At 51.0% G+C, this 14,294-nt stretch overlaps 1 protein-coding gene across 1 annotated transcript; it reads right to left on the bottom strand.

Annotated features, from left to right (window-relative positions):
* Window positions 1-10,676: 10,676 nt before the first annotated feature.
* Window positions 10,677-13,612, bottom strand: FEZF2 (FEZ family zinc finger 2). Its single transcript, XM_034997167.1, has 4 exons — window positions 12,749-13,612; window positions 12,265-12,399; window positions 11,947-12,079; window positions 10,677-11,033 (listed from the first exon to the last, which is right to left on the bottom strand). The coding sequence occupies exons 1-4, from the start codon at window positions 13,610-13,612 to the stop codon at window positions 10,774-10,776; spliced, it is 1,392 nt and encodes a 463-aa protein (XP_034853058.1). The 3' UTR covers window positions 10,677-10,773.
* Between the last annotated feature and the right edge of the window lie 682 nt (window positions 13,613-14,294).

Genomic DNA, 14,294 nt, shown 5'->3' with positions numbered 1-14,294 from the left:
AAGTATAACATACACTATTATTAACTATATTCACAATGCTGTGTATTAGATTCCCAAAGCTTATTCATCTTTTAAGTGGAAGCTTGTACCTTTTGACAAACATCTCCCCATACCTCCACTCTCCCCCCCCACCCCCCTCCCCGACCTCACTCAAGAGGGCTTTCTACACAAAATAACCCTACATCTCACCACTGCTGGGCTGTGTTTAACTTCTTTCTTCCGTGAATTGCTTGAGGCAGCCTCAGCCCCACCTCATCCTGAATACTCTATTTTTATTCTAAATATGAAATGTGGGGTGTAGGTAGGGTTATAGGGTTTTCTTCCTCCAAAATTGTTTCATGTAAGCCATATCCACTTGGAAGATTCTTGAAACTAAAGGATGAATTCAAGTAGACAATGAAAATGCTGGACAAGAAAATCTCATCTTTAACTTCAGAGGTTCGGTTTCTAAAGACTGTAAGGAAAAGGTGGGTCATGTATGGGAAGATTACTGGTCAGCATCTTTGGTTGTAAGCCACAGAAAACAACTCTAGCCAATTTATGTGGAAAATTAATTCATTGGACTGTTATGTGGGACCTAATAAAACAAGAAGAGCTGTAATACCAGGTTTGGAAGGGCAGGGATTCGGGCAACTCAGGATGTGTGTAAGTAGCAGGCTGATCCACAGTGTCCTTGGAATGAAGGTCCCATCAGTTACCTGTAATCTAATCCCGGTGTTCAAGGGTCACATTTAAAGAAGCCATCTCTATGACCTGGTTCCTGCTCCAAGTCTATCCCTTGGCCAGTGGATGTGGCATGGGAAGCCTTCTTCACAGTTACATTGGTCTGTGCTCAGTGGAAGAGGGCAGCTCCCTCAAAGCAAAAGCAGAATGCTGGTAACCAGAAGAAGGGAAAGGGGATGACGGTCAGGCAAAAACAAACAAATGAACCATCTTTATGCTTATGAGCTGTTCAACAGTGGCAGTGATTGGCACCAAGACATCCCCTAAACCTCCTCGTTCCATGAGCTGTGTAACACTTCACTCTATCGTCCCCCTCTCCTGACACGACAGCTAGGTCTCTGACTCCTGTGACTTCAGGAAGTGTGAGAGAAAGAGTGGTATCCTGGAAAGCTCGCACCCAAAAGTCTGTTAAGAGTCTCAAGTTCCTAAGACAAGCAACTACCTCCTTGTGGAAAAATATGGCCTACCCAATATAACTGTTAAACAGTCACATTTAAGTCAAGGATGTGTTGCTTCGGTGATTCCATCTGGAGACTTGGCTGGGAAACACAGGCTTTAAAAACATGGCAGCAGTATCTCTTTCTATAAATTTTTTTACTTTGATCAATTACCATGCCATTCAGTAGGAAAAATGGTATGTGGGTCAATGGCCTATAGCACCCACTGCCCAGGGATGCTTTTTGTTTTCTGTAGCATACCTTGGAAAACCCTTTTTTGGAGTCCCAAGCAGATTTGAGCTGGACCAACCAAATGGGTACTGTGGAGCTGTGGGGAAGAGGCTCTTTTTTTTAAGTACAAATAGATTAATTCTAGTGTCCAACTTGAGTTTTGTGGATGCTTCGCGTAGCTCCTGGGTACAAGAGGATTACCCACGCTGGTGCTGGTGCCGACCACCTATTTCAAGCAGCCTTCTCCTACGTTAAGTCCTATTATGTCACTCTCTCTTATTTCCTTCCTGGTGTTTACATAATCTGAAATTATTTCCCGACTCTTGGCTTATCCGTCATCTATCTTCCACCACCGGATAAAGATCTACCAGGGTGAACTTTGTCTTGTTTACAGTTCTTTCCCCACCAAAATGCCTGGCACACAGCCTTCAATAAATATTTGTTTTATAACTGAATCAGCACACAATGGAGTGCAAGTGTCTGCCTAGACTGAGCAGGGGAACCTTCTAACCCATGCGGAGGAGAAAGAGAGGATATCCGCCTTATAATTTTAGTATACCTACTATGTGCCAAGCTTTGTGCACACAGCGGTGAACAAAGCAGACAGTCTCTGCCCTTGTAGCACACACAGCACTTTACTGTTAAAGAATACTGCAGTCCTTGATGAGCACTGGGTGATGCATGGAGCTGTTGAATCACTATATTGTACACCTGAAACTAATATAGCGCTGGCTGTTAACTATACTGGAATTAAATAAAGAATACTGCAGTCCTACTTGCTTTGCGGACCAAGGATCTCAAAAGTATTTCAGTGATGATTCTAATAGTAGTAACTAGTAGGAAGAGTAAATAGCTGTAATTTATCGAACATTTACAATGTGCCTGGCACTTTACACATATGATCTCATTTAAATCCTTCTAACAACCAACTTAATGCTAAAGACGAGGCAGCTTGGTCTCCGAATGTGAAGTGGAAGCACCCTCAGTCCCACAGCTGGTGAGTGTGGCCATCAGCTGGTCTACGTGACTCCGAAGCCTCCAATACTCATCTACATAGCCTGCCTCACTCACAAACAGGCAGGCTTCAGCAGCCAGGCAGATGCGGACAGACTAGGGGAGGAATCTCTGCCCTAAGATAGTTCTAGCCCCAGCAGACCACTCCACTGAACCACGCAGGCAATTCCGAATGCCAGGCAGTCACTCCCTCGTAAGGTGCCTCAGCTTCCGCTGATCACAACGGCCGCCATTCACCTGAATGCCTGCAACAGAATCAGGTGTTTGACTTGCCCCACTGCATTGACTCCTAACAGCCCACTTTGCAGAGAAGAAATCTGAGGCTTAGAGAGGGCAAGCCTCCAGCCCAGAGTCCCACAGCTGCTCAGAAGCAGACCTGGGTTTCAAAGTCACACCTACCGATATTAAACCATACCGTATCTCCCAACCCCATACCGAACACCACCTACTTGCATCAAGTCACGGTTCTTTAACTTCTGGGCTTTCGCTTAGGCAGCCGGAGACGGCTCTTCCTCCGCTCCTCCAAAGCTAGCACCTCCTGGTCTTTGAAGGCTCACATCAGGCATCCCTTCCCCTACAGTGGCATCTCAGACTTCCCTTTCTTCTGCCCAGTACCAGTCAGAAGTCTTAGGGAGAGAGCAGAGACTCTGTATTAGAGCAACTAGCCATGAAGTCCATGTGTGCTTTGGGCTTCAGTCACACCAGGTTCCAAGGAGGTCTTTAGGGCGGGCTCCTAATTCCTCTCCCTCTCCGCCTTTACTACTCTCAGTACCGGACGGTCTCTGTTAACATCGTAGCAAATACGCCTACACCACACCCCCAAACTGACGACCAACCTTCCAAGAAATCCATTGGAAAGGCTTCCGCTTTGGCCAAAGTCCTGAGTGGGACTTTTATTGGCCCTATTTGGGTCAGGTGCCCTAGTCCTGAGCCACTCACTGCGGCCAGGAAGATGCTGTGCTCTGATTGGCCGGGCCTGGGTCACATGCCCCCCGGGGGGGGACGGACTAGCCCCCACCTTAACCATATGGACTGAGAATGGGGGAGGGGTGACGTCTCCAAAGGAAATGTTGGATGTTGTTACCAGACGGGGAAATGATGATCAGCAGGCAAAAATAACAGATGTCCACTACACACCCAAACCCAGGCTGGATTGAATGCCCAATTTCATGTTCATAACCAAGTTTCGTATGGGGATTTTGTTGTCTGTGATTTTTCTCCTCTAATAAACTGTGAACTCTGGGACAGAGGCTCTGCCCTTCTCCTGGTACCCAGAGTTGGACACATTGGAGGTATTCACGTCACATCTGTGGAATGAATGACCAAATGTATTCATTGATTTATGAAAAGCTGATGGTGTTATTTCTTCTATCAAAGACAGCATCATGGTGAGGTGGAAAGAACGCAGATGCTAAACAGTGTTTCTTAAAATGTAGTCTGGGTAAACCAACTGCTTCAGGTTAAAATAGAGAGTCCCGGCCACAGAGCAGATCTATTGACTCAGCATCTCAGTAAATGAGGTTCAGGTGCATTTTCAGCAAAAACTTGTGATTCTTGTGCACGTTCCTGTTACAACCATGGCAGCATGGTCAGACAGAATCGCCTCAGTGAGTCCGCACACCATTGTGTCCCACCGTGTGAACTAAGGGGAGTCATACCTCCTCAGCAACTTCCTTTACTCCTCTTTAAGATGGGGCTAAGAAAACCTACCTAATACATATGTAATGAATCGACAAGGCAACGCAGTTAAAGTTTCTGTATAAAGTGCTGTATTCCAGTTTCACTACTTGAGTTTTTGTAATCATAATCACTAACTTCTGGAATACTCACTATGTATGTGCCAGGTGCTGTTCTACGTTCTAGTTATACGTGTTAACTCATGTTAGCCTCACATCTACCTTGTGAGGTAGGTTCTCTCTTTCTCTCGCTCTCTCTTTTTTGAGGTATAATTGACATCCAACGTTGTATTTGTTTCAGATGTGAGAGGTACACCTACTATTCCTATTTTGCAGATGAGTAAACAGAAACAAAGTCATTTTTCCTGAAAAAATGGCTGAGCTAGCTAGGATTTGAACTCAGCTGCTTGGATACCAGACCCTGCTGACTCCATTTTCTGCTTATAGATAATATATTATCATTCCCTAGGCATGCACCACCACCACGCACTTTGGGGTGGGGGGTGGCAAAATGAGGACAATGAAACTCTTGGAGGAAAAGGAGTTCCAAATATGGCCTCGGACTGAAAAACATTGAAGAGAGAAGACAAACAATGACAATGGTGTGTCAGGTCATGCCTTGGTGAAGAACTAATTATTTCAGTCTCTGCTTCATCTGCAATAGAAAAGTCTCGTTTCCTCCCCTTGCCTGAAATGCACCTTTCTAGATTTTATAACACCTCTGCGCTTTGAAAACCAGAACTAGTCTTTAATCTTAGATGACTGTTTTTATTTTTATTTTGAATTGGTATACTTCTTCTTCCTCATTCTTTACTTCTAGACATCAATATATTTTTTTCCATGAAGCATGAGCAAAGCCTGAAGTGCAAGCCAAGCCCTCAGAAATGTGATAGCTGTTACCAAGGATCTGAGAGTAAGAATACAAAACCTAGAATCAAGATTTAAATGCTGCACTCTAGTATCTGAGATGGCACTGGTCCCACGTCAAAGATGGAATAAATAAGGCATTAAAAAACACACACACACACAAAATTTGTTCTGTGCTCCTTAGCTTTTTCATGGACTGAACTGAAAAGCCCATCTCACTGCTAGATTCTGTTTACCTGGCTCTGGACACTGGGTGTAAAGGAACATCCAAACACTTGTGCTGTTAGGAAGCCTGGACACTTATGTTTAATTAAGATGTAATGTATGTCTCATATAGACACATACCATTGACCTACTTTGTTCAAAAAAGGAAACATTAAAATGAAGTGGTTTCTTAAAGCCAGATGAACCACTATGAGAAACAGTTCTAAAACTTCTTAACCAGTTCCATAAAGCCCTGTGTGATCAGTGTCTTCATCTCCTCGCCCCCTCTGCACTCTGCAAAATTAGGAAGGCAGTCACCTGGTGGGGAGGGTTTCCAATGGTCACCAGGAGGGAGCGCGGAAGCACTGAATGTGAACGGGTGACATATGGTGCTCCTGGGGGGCCCGATGACTCTAGAAGAGAGCGAAGTAGTTTGGTGAATGCCAGGGACTAATTACCAGATTACCAGAACTTTGAGGGAACCATTAAAGGCTAGCCCGATTCTGACCTGAGTGAAAAATTTCACTCAGGAGAGAAACATCCAGAGGGCAGGGGGATGGGCATGGAGAGCTTCAGATCAGCATCTTCAAAGCCTGGGAGCCGGTGGCTGGAGTTTGCTCTGCGGTGGAGAGCCCACCTTTCTGCCTATTTCCTAGCTCTTGGCCCGTCGAGTTCTGTGTCCAGTGTCCAACAAGGGGCCTGGCCACAGCTCCCTTTTCTTGGGCTATGTACTTTCAACCAGTTTTGAGCAGCCCCATTTCAGATTGGCCTTTTTATGTTTGATATAAAGAATAGTTGTTGGCCAATTTCATCTTTTCATCGCTGTTCTCTAGGCCTGAATCCAAGCAGTTTGTCAGATGCTCATTAACTCCCCCTTTGGCTCTTTCTAGTGTGTCTCCTAAGCTCATTGTGCCAAGAACTAACGCTTTCTTTTACACGATTCTCTTTCTCTGCTCCATCAGGGAGACAAATTACTTTCCAAAAGGGATCGCCAGGGATGGTTTAATGAGAATTTCTTTGGGGCTAGGCATGGAACGCAATATAGTTAACATTCGGTGGACTTAATTGGACTTTTCTTTTCTGCCTCTTTTTAAAAAAATCTGAAGCTATCCTGTTAATCTCTCATTTGTAATCAATTGTGTTGACTAAACAAAAGTCTAGGTCGTCTTTTCTTCCTGTCCCAGACAATCCTTTGTTGCCTCTAAATGCCTCATTCTTGAGTGATCCTGGTCGTAGATGGGCCCGATTGTTGACAGTTCATTATTGCGCTTTTGTCCATTTAATCTTTCTTGCTGTGTTTTGCATGTGCATGCCTTAATGAGCTCCGTTGGCAATTAACATGTTTCTAGGAGCAAACTGGTTGCTCAGACGTTTGAGAGGGAAGTGCAGGGAAAAGGGCAACGCAGCTGCCTTGAGGTTGTTTATTTCCCAGCGTTTTCTCAAGACTCCTGTCCTCTCTTTAGCAGCCCCCCACCCTGACTCCCATCCCCCCTCGTCCTCCCCCAGCCCCTTCACCACCAGCACACCTGGATGTCTTGGTGCTATAACTCTCACCCCGAGCTCAGGCAGCCTTCTATCCTCTTGGGAGCCAAACAGCAAAATGGGGACCACATAGATCCACTTCTGCAGCCAAGGCAAGGACGAGTACAGTACCCCCCAAAATGTGTCTGGATGCTGGCAACTTCCCTGTGTCACTCTTTGCAGAGAGGAACCTCTAACCCGCCTAAGGCAATAGGACTGTACAATCTGTTATGTACAAGGCTGTGGCTTTGGAAGAAGGAGGGTTTTTTTTTTTTTTTTTTTTTTTGAGTCTTGCTGGCAAGATTGCTGAAGTGTGAGCAGTCATGGACAGAACAAACATCTTGAAGGGGAAAAGATAATTGGAGTCTTTTTTGTGTCTGTGACAGGATTCCCCTCCCCCGCAATTTGATTTTTTTTTAAATATTTTTTAAGGGCGGCCTCTTCAATTTAATCAAGGTTAGAAGATTAATATGCAGCTGCTGACTACCTTGTTTAAGTCATTTATTAATATTGCAAACTACAAGTCATGCAAACGGTTTAATATTAAGAGGGGGGAAAATCTGAAAACGGAGCCCTTTCACCCATCAATTCCGATGCATGGTGAATAGCTAAGAAGGATCCCAGTTGAGATGGTTACTGAAAGGCTTAGTGTTGGCTTCAGAACCTTCGAGGGCTGTGAAAGGTGTTTAGTCACTCAGGCAAAAGGTTCCTTTTCTCTTGGTACTCCCCTTTGCAGGTGAAGGAATCCTTTCTTGAATCCCACACCTGAGGCAGGACATCATAAACCGGGAGGAGTGACTTCAAACCTGTGGAAAGCAGAGCTAAGCCCTGTAGATACAGGAGAACTCTCTGTTTATCTGCAATTACCGCCAGATGTGAAATAACACCTCCTCAGGTGAGAGCGATTGACGGGAGCTGGTGTGAAGGTTAAGTAACAGCCAGGTTATGCGGAAAACAACCTCAAGGAGGTTGGAGCATGCCAGACACTCTGCTCAGGTGAACCTCAGAGTCACAGTTACTGCAGAGATGAGCAGTCCAGGAGAGAAATGTCTCGTGCTCCACCCATTGCTTGAATTTCATTTGCTGCCTTGTTTGCAAGCGCGCCATCTTCAGAACTGTCACCTGGAAACAAATTTCTCCAGTTTTATGAGATGGGTGACACTTGTAGTCTTTCTCCTGTGAAAACTTAGTACAGAAGAATTTCTCAAAGTTTTCTCCCTTGAAGGTTAGAAAGTGATTTCCCTGGATGGGGGTGCCCCATCTTTTTTTTTTTTTTTTTTTGTAATCTTTTCTTCTTAAAGGGAAAGAAGAGAACTTGATCACGATTTCCACATGCAGGCCAACTTTTTAACCCAATTCTCTTAAGTGGATGATTTGCATGAAATTTTGTGGTGTCTGCCCCTTGCCCAAAGTTCTGAAACTATTTAAAAAGAAGGTGGGCTTGTCCTGACCATTATCTTGTCTCCAAGAAGTGAATCTGCAAAGCATCTTTTCAGGAATGAAAGAAGGAAAGGACTTCAGTTAAGAGGACTGTCACAGGGCCCCGCGATCTCCCAGAAATGGGGGAGGGTGTGCGTGTGTGTGTGTGTGTGTGTGTGTAAGGAGGGTCAAATAAAACCTGGTATGAGCACAGGGGGGAAAGCTGACTCCTCAAACCAGCCCGCAATCCCCCTGGGGATAGATGTCTGGGAAAAGCAAGGCGATATTTCCATATCCTTGGCCGCCAAGTCCTCCTCGCCCATCCTGGGGTTTCCTGGGGTTTGTGGCATCCATGGAGATTTCGGAGTTAAATCTGCATATCCCTCTGGGTCCCAATCTCCCCTCAGCGAACTGCAGCCAGAACGAGCTAACATTTAAATTCCTCCTCGCTTCCTCGTTCCCCCTCCCCTCACTGCGTCTTCCCAGACTTGAGGGGGGGGGGGGATTGCAAAAACGAGGACGCTCTCCTTTCAGGAAATGGAATTCTAATGTACACGTTCCTATTTCTGAATCGGAGGTACTAAAAATACTCCCGCGACAGCCTGAGGAAGCTGTCGCCGTCCTCTGTGCAAACAAAATCGACAATTCTCCTTCCCTGCGCAATGGGTCGGCAAATTGGGCGGGGGCCGGGACCCAACCTTTGGCTGTAACCTGGTCAGAGCTTCCACGCAGCAGCCGAACGTCTTCCTGCGGGTCCCAACCTGGAGATTCATTCCCCCACCCACGAGAACTGAAGGCCGTTTGGGTTTCCTAAAAGCCTCCCGGATTTCGAATCCCAGCCCTACCCAGTCCTGTGACCTTAGGCATATCATTTGGCTTATCTCTGCCTCAATTTCTTTGTCCGTCCGTAAATCATCCGCCGCTTGAGGATTGTTGCGAACATTCGAAAGCACGTGTGGCGAGTGCCTGGAATGGAGGCAAGCGCTCGGGAAATGGGAGCTTTTATGATCGTGGAAGCCCCCTGGAGCGAGCAGCACTGAGCTCCTACTGTATACCGGGTGTTGGGATAACCCGCGCTCAAGTCACTTTCAAAGTTACGGGGGAGTTTCCTTTTGCATTAACTATCTTTCCCTCCAAATAACCTCCACTTGCCGTGGAAATCCGCGTGGGATCGGCGCCCAGCTGCCGCCGCCCGAGCCCTTGCAATGGCAAGGCTGCGTGGAGCGCGCTCCCCGGCCCGGCGCCGCATTTCCTCCCCACGCCCGGGAACATTGTTCCAGAAGACGTGGGCTGAATCGCGGCGCGAATATTAAGAGTGTGTGTGTGTGTGTGTGTGTGTGCGTGTGTGGAGTGGGGGGAGGTCCGGCGCGCCGAGCCAGTAATCTGAGCTCTTGATTATCCAGATTCGGATCAAACGGGGCGGCGGCGGCCGACCCCCTCCTGGGAATGATTAGATGATTAATGTAATGCTGTTTGAAGGGTCTCTGTTTTCTCTCTTAATTTGGGTCATTACTTAGGAAGCAAGCGTGAGATCATTTCATCAGCGTGCTCGGCGGCGGAGATAGCTATTCAGAAAATGGGCTAACTGCGCGGTAATCAGGGCGCGGGAGGCGGCGGCGGCGAGCTCCCGGAGTCCGGGTGCGCCCTCCCGCGGCAGGGCGCACAGCACCCGGAGGCTGGCCCCAGATCAACAGCAGCGGCCAGGGAGCCCCAGAGCTCCGGCTGGGCTGGGGACCCTTGGCCGCCAGCTCCTGTCTCCCGGAAAAACTGGGAGGAAGAGTCTCCCCGCCCCCACCTCAGAGGTCGCCCAGAAAAGGGAACATGCCCAGAAGCTCCCCGGCGGGGCACTGCCCTGGCCGTTTGCCCTCGCGCGGCAAGGCAATTTACTGAAAGATGCACCTACACCAGCTCTCCTACACCCAGCCACTTTTAACCCCTCCTTTTGTTTTTTTAATTTTCTCACCCAAATAAGGCAACACCCAGAATCCCAAGCGTCGGAAGTCACCAGAGAAAAACTTGGCACCACGTGTAGGCCGAAGTAGACCTTTGCTCCCTCGCTCCCGGTGTGTATGGGGGTGGGGTGGGGGGCTCTTAACATGCAAGCGCCGCAGGAACCCCGGCTTGGCTTCACCCTGGTCCCAGCACCCCAAAGGAAGTCGCATTTGGGCAGGGAAATGCTGTAAGCGCCTATTTCCTTCTCATTCTTTGGGGTTGCCGATCTGACCCGGCGGCGGGGGGGGGGAGGGGGGAAAGAAAACGAGCACGAGTGATTCTGTTTATTGTGTTAGACATGTATATATTCCGAGTTCGCTTGTACAGGAGGATTTACATGGCTGTATAAAGATGGCTGGGGGCGCCGCGCTCTTCCGGGGCGTTCACGTGACAGGCTGGGGTGAAAACCCGCCGCCCGAGGAGAAGCGGAGGCCTGGAAGGAAATGCGTTTCAGCGCACTGGGTTTAAATGTTTCCCGAATACACAAAGGTGGGAGCCACGCGTTTGCTGCCAGTCATCGAGGAAACGTTTAGCTTTCCAAAAAATATGCTGGTTTCGATAAATAGATTTTAGCCTCTCTGCTATAGTTTTTTTTTTTTTTAATTTTCTTTTAATTTTAGAAATAAGTTTATACGTGTGATCTGTTTTCGGGCTGGATGGGGCTGGAAGGGAGGGCGAGGCAGTAGCTCTCAGCTCTGCACTGTCCGAGTCAGGTCCTTTGTAGAGGGCGCAGTAGGCCCCACGCTGTCGTGGAGTTTGCGCACGTGTTTCTTTAAGTCAAAGTTTCTGCAAAACCCTTTGCCGCAAGTGGCGCACGTGAAAGGCTTCTTGTCGTTGTGGGTGTGCATGTGGAAGGTCAGGTTGTAGACCTGGTGGAAGGCCTTGTTGCAGATGGTGCATTTGTACTGCTTCTCGCCGCTGTGGGTCAGCTTGTGGTTCTTGTAGTTCCCTACGGGAGACCAAAAACAAAAAAGGAGGGCGGGGGGAATGAAGTAGGATGCCCCCTCCACCCCCCGAGCGTCCCGGGGTTGGCTCAGGTGCCCGCGCAAAGAAGGCGACGCTTGGCTAGGCGGGCGCGACCTCTCCGAGTGAAGAAGTTGTCAAACTTCGTCTGCGTCAAGCCGAAGGCTCTCACGGCAGGATGGAGGGCCGAGTCCCCGCGTCGCCGCCCCGCGCCCCTGCCCCGCCCGGTGCACAGGCCCGCGCAGCGTCCCTCCCGCTGTGCTGGGCTGGCCGGGAAACTTTTGCACAACCCAGAGACGCACCGGGTCCTCCTCCCGGCGGCTGCCTCGCTGGAAGAAATTCGCACGAACCCGGCCTTCGTCCCTCAGTTTCTGTTTATCTTCTCATTTTAAAAGTTACTCCCTCTGGTCCCCCCAGCTACCACCTGGAGATCCAAAAGTGCCTTGGAAAACCCAAGCCGGGCGCGCGGGGCCTGGAGGTGTTGGGGACAGGAGTGGTTTCCCCCACTCTTGTTATTCCCAGGAGGTGGAGTTTGCCTCGATTTTTTTTTTTTTTTTTTTTTTTCATCTGAAAGGGGTGTCCCGGCTACAAAGACAAGCTTTTTCTATAGGGCAATAGCCTCTCTTTCTCCTACTTCCTTTCCCTCGGCCCCTTTCTTCCTTCCCACCTCCCAAACTCGGAGTCTCCCCGTGCAACCAGCCTGACTCCAGCGAGGTCTACTAACCCGGCCCGGGGAGCTCCCACCCAAACCCGTCACAACCCGATTCCAAAGAAATGCTGCGCCCGAGCTTGCAGCTCTCACGCTCCCTCTCTGCGGATCCTTCTTTGCCTTCCCGCTCGCAGCGACCCGCCGAGTCCCGAGGTGAGAGGTGAGGAGAGGGCCTCGCCCCGCACATTACCTTTTTGGTGAAAGCCTTTGCCGCAAAATTCGCAGACGAAGGGCTTGTAGCCCGCGTGGATGCGGATGTGCGTGTTGAGCGTGGAACTGCGGTTGAAGGCTTTGCCGCACTGGTTGCATTTATGCGGCTTTTCCTGCGGAAAGGGGCGCGCGCACAGTAAGGCCAAGGCCCCGGCCAGGAGAGGCCACCTCAGGGGCCCCTTGAAGGGGTACCTTGAAGGGATACGGGGCCCCCGGGAGGGGTAAGGGGAACCCTTGCCACCGTCGCTCAGGCGCGGGGTGTTGCGCGCGGGCCGACCTGGACCCGGGGGCCACGTACCTGGGTGTGGATAATTTTGTGTCTGCAGAGCGTGCTGGCCTGGCGGAAGCCTTTGCCGCAGACTTTGCACACGAACGGTCTGGCTCCGGTGTGGACCGGCATGTGGCGGGTGAGGTTATAGTGCGCATTAAACACCTATGGAAGGACACGAGGGGGCCTTGTGGTGTGTCCGGCCGAGCGAGGCTAGAATCAAACTGGGGAGGCCATAGCCTACACCCCCCAACCAATACTCCCTTCAGAAACCAGAGCCCTTTTCATTTCGCAAAGCGCTTCCCAACCCACTGCGCACTCCAGTCCCGTGTGGCCGCTGACAACGACATCCCCATTTTACAGAACGGGAAGCTGAGGCCTAACTAGGCCCCCAGTGTGAGTAGTAGGTAGCTACTGGGGAGCTCCTGAACTTGAGAAAAGGGCGGTCCAGGCTGCCTCAGGGAAGCAGCTGTCCCTGCTCATCCCTCCCAGCCCCGCGGACCCGGGGCCTCACCTTGCCGCACACCTCGCAGGTGAAGTTTTTGGGCTTGCCGTCCGCAGAGCCCCCGGGCAGCTTGCTGTGGCCCTTGACGCCACCGCGCTCGGCGGTCAGAGCCGAGTTCTCCTTCAGCACCTGCTCCAGCGGCGCGGGCAAGCGCTCCTTATGGGCGTAGGGGGCCGGATGGGGGAACTTGTCCGCGGCCAGGCCGGCCAACTTGGCGTTCTCCAGCAAAAAGAGCTTGGGGTGCGCAGCCAGGGCGGCGGGGGCCTGGGCATTGAGGAGGCCGGATGGGAAGAGGTGGCCTCCGAGGAGCTCAGACGGCGGGTACGCGGCAGAGTCCAGGTAGTTGAAGTAGTAGAGCGAGCCGCTGGCCGGCAGCCCCACCGCCTGGTTGATGACCTGCGGCTTGATGACCCTGCCCGCCGGCAGCGCAGACGGCGCCAGGCCCAGATCGGCCTTGCAGCACACGCCACAGTTGGTTTTGCACAAGCCGCTGGCGCCGCACACCGGGGCCCCCCCGCCACCGCCGCCGCCGCCGCCGCCGCCGCCGCCTCCTCCTCCTCCACCGCCGCCCGCCCGGAGGCTGCTTTTCCAGAGCTCGGAGTAACTGAGCAGCGTCTTGGACGGCACCTCGTAGCCTAGGGGCTGGAGGGGGATCATACAGGGCAGCGGCGAGCAGAGGTTGAGCAATTTCTTGCCCTGGCCGCCGTCTGCCTCCAGCGTCCCCGGCCGGGGCTCAAAGGGCGCACGGGGCTCCGACGTCTTAGCCATGATGCGCTCGATGGAGAAGGCTAGCGTCTTGGAAGTGGCCGGCGACGCTCCAGCGCGCGGGCAGGCCGGGGGCACCATGGTCTCCAGGGAAGCCGAGCTGGCCATGGCGCGCTGAGCCGAGCCTTGCCGTGCCGGACTGGGCCAGGGCGCAGCCTCTCTCCTCTAAGTCTGCATTCCGGAAAAGACAGGGAGGGAAACCGCAATTTAATAAACACCTTGTCGGGTCCAGGTCACCCATTTGCATTCAAATGAACAGGGGCAGAACAAAGTGCACCCAAGGGTACCAAATTACCGCCCATTAACCCGGCGCGCAAAGGAACCCACCAGCCCCTGCCCTGAGACTTTGAAAGGGGGAAGAAGGGGGAGGGTTTACAAAGGAAAAGGAGAGAGAGAAAAAAAGAAAGAAAGAAAAGAGCCTCAAATTAACCCCCCCTGAGCCGTTCCCTGGACCCTGGCCTCCGCCACGCGTGCGGGGAGCTGGACAGTGAAGGGGCAAAGTTAAAGAGGACCAGGAGAGCCACCTCGCATTTACCTCTTTCCCCCACCGCCAAGGAGATGCGTTCCGAGCCATGCAGCGTGTCTCCTCTGTCACATTTTGATGGCAAACATCTTCCCCTCCGCGTGAGATCACTGTCTTTTACATTCAGCTGACATCACATGAAGTCACTTGAAGTGGAATGACATGGGCGGCGGCGCGGCTCCCGTAGCGGCCCCTGTGTTCCCCCGCGCCTGCCGGCCGCCGCCGCCACCGCCCCTCAAACTTTAAAAGGAGGCAACTGGCGCCCGC

The sequence above is a fragment of the Mirounga leonina genome, unplaced genomic scaffold (genome assembly GCF_011800145.1).
Source record: "Mirounga leonina isolate KUSES-001 unplaced genomic scaffold, KU_Mleo_1.0 Mir_94, whole genome shotgun sequence".
Taxonomy (NCBI): domain Eukaryota; kingdom Metazoa; phylum Chordata; class Mammalia; order Carnivora; family Phocidae; genus Mirounga; species Mirounga leonina.
This window is presented reverse-complemented; position numbering and strand designations above follow the sequence as displayed.